At 65.2% G+C, this 1,149-nt stretch overlaps 1 protein-coding gene across 1 annotated transcript; it reads right to left on the bottom strand.

Moving 5' to 3' along the window:
• Positions 1–790, bottom strand: PTH2 (parathyroid hormone 2). Its single transcript, XM_036834121.1, has 2 exons — positions 672–790; positions 1–175 (listed from the first exon to the last, which is right to left on the bottom strand). The coding sequence occupies exons 1-2, from the start codon at positions 788–790 to the stop codon at positions 1–3; spliced, it is 294 nt and encodes a 97-aa protein (XP_036690016.1).
• Between the last annotated feature and the right edge of the window lie 359 nt (positions 791–1,149).

The following is a 1,149-nucleotide window of genomic DNA, read 5'->3' as shown; positions in this document are numbered from 1 at the left end:
TCAGGGCGCGTCCAGCACCAGCAGCTTGTGCATGTACGAGTTCAGCCAGTGGCGGCGCTCTAGGGCGGCCAGCAGCCGCGCGCGCTCCCGAAAGGCCGCGTCGTCCGCCAGCGCCAGGCTCCGCCGCGACTGGGGGGTGACCGGACCCGCCCAAGCCCGGCTGTGGGTGTGGAGTCTGCCGGGAGATGGAAAGAGGCGGTTTCCATGTGTCCGGGCCCGCCGCCCGCCCACTGTCCTCCCCGCGGTCTAACTCGAAGCCCTGTTACTGCACCGTCTGTGGAGTGGCTGTCTCTGTCCCCTGTCTCTCTCTTTCTCTGTATGGGTCTCCGTCTCTGTGTTCACCAGGTTCGGAGCCTCCTGAGTACAGAGACCGAGTCTGATGCACCTGTCCGGCCCGAGCGCCCGGCGCGCGCCTGGCGTACACCAAGACCCAGTAAACGTTGCTCGAGGAACAAACCCGTTCCTGCTTCGGCTCCTTTCAAGTCTCTCAAAGCCTTTCGCAGATCCTTGTGTATCTCTTTGTCTTGCTGATTCCCTGTCCACCCCCCATCTCTGTCCTCTCTCTGGGTCTCTGTTCCCCCTTTCTGAGTCTCTGTTCCCCTTTCTCTTTGGGTCTCTTCCCACCTCTCTGAGTCTCCACCCTTCCTGGGAGACCTGGATGTCCTACGTACCTGAAGACCCCCGCGGGAGGCAGGGCGGCTCCTGAGGCGGTGCGGTGGCCCCAGGACACAAGTAGCAGCAGCAGCAGCAGTCGCGCCCGGGGGCTCCTGGGTACCTGGCGGGTCTCCATCACCTGTGGAGAGACAGGAGAGAGCTCAGTGAGGCCCGCGTCCTGGCCCAGAACAGAACCCCGGCCCCACCATCCACCCCCACTCCCCTGCAGCCCGTTTGCAGGGCCCCCTACCGCGCAGTGGGTTCCGGCAGCGATGCTGGCAGCCCCCTTATATCGCCTCCACAACCCCCGCAGCGGGCAGTGACGCAGACCAGGGGGCTGGGGGCGCCAGGTCAACCCCCGCCCAGGCTCATTAGGAGCCGCCAGCGATAATGAGGAGCTGGGGGTGGGGGCCCCGCCGCTGCCTTAGCGGCCACCCACTAATTGGGACCAGGAGCTGGGACCTGAAGAGAATTGGGAGGGGGAGAGACAGACAG

The sequence above is a fragment of the Balaenoptera musculus genome, chromosome 19 (genome assembly GCF_009873245.2).
Source record: "Balaenoptera musculus isolate JJ_BM4_2016_0621 chromosome 19, mBalMus1.pri.v3, whole genome shotgun sequence".
Taxonomy (NCBI): domain Eukaryota; kingdom Metazoa; phylum Chordata; class Mammalia; order Artiodactyla; family Balaenopteridae; genus Balaenoptera; species Balaenoptera musculus.
This window is presented reverse-complemented; position numbering and strand designations above follow the sequence as displayed.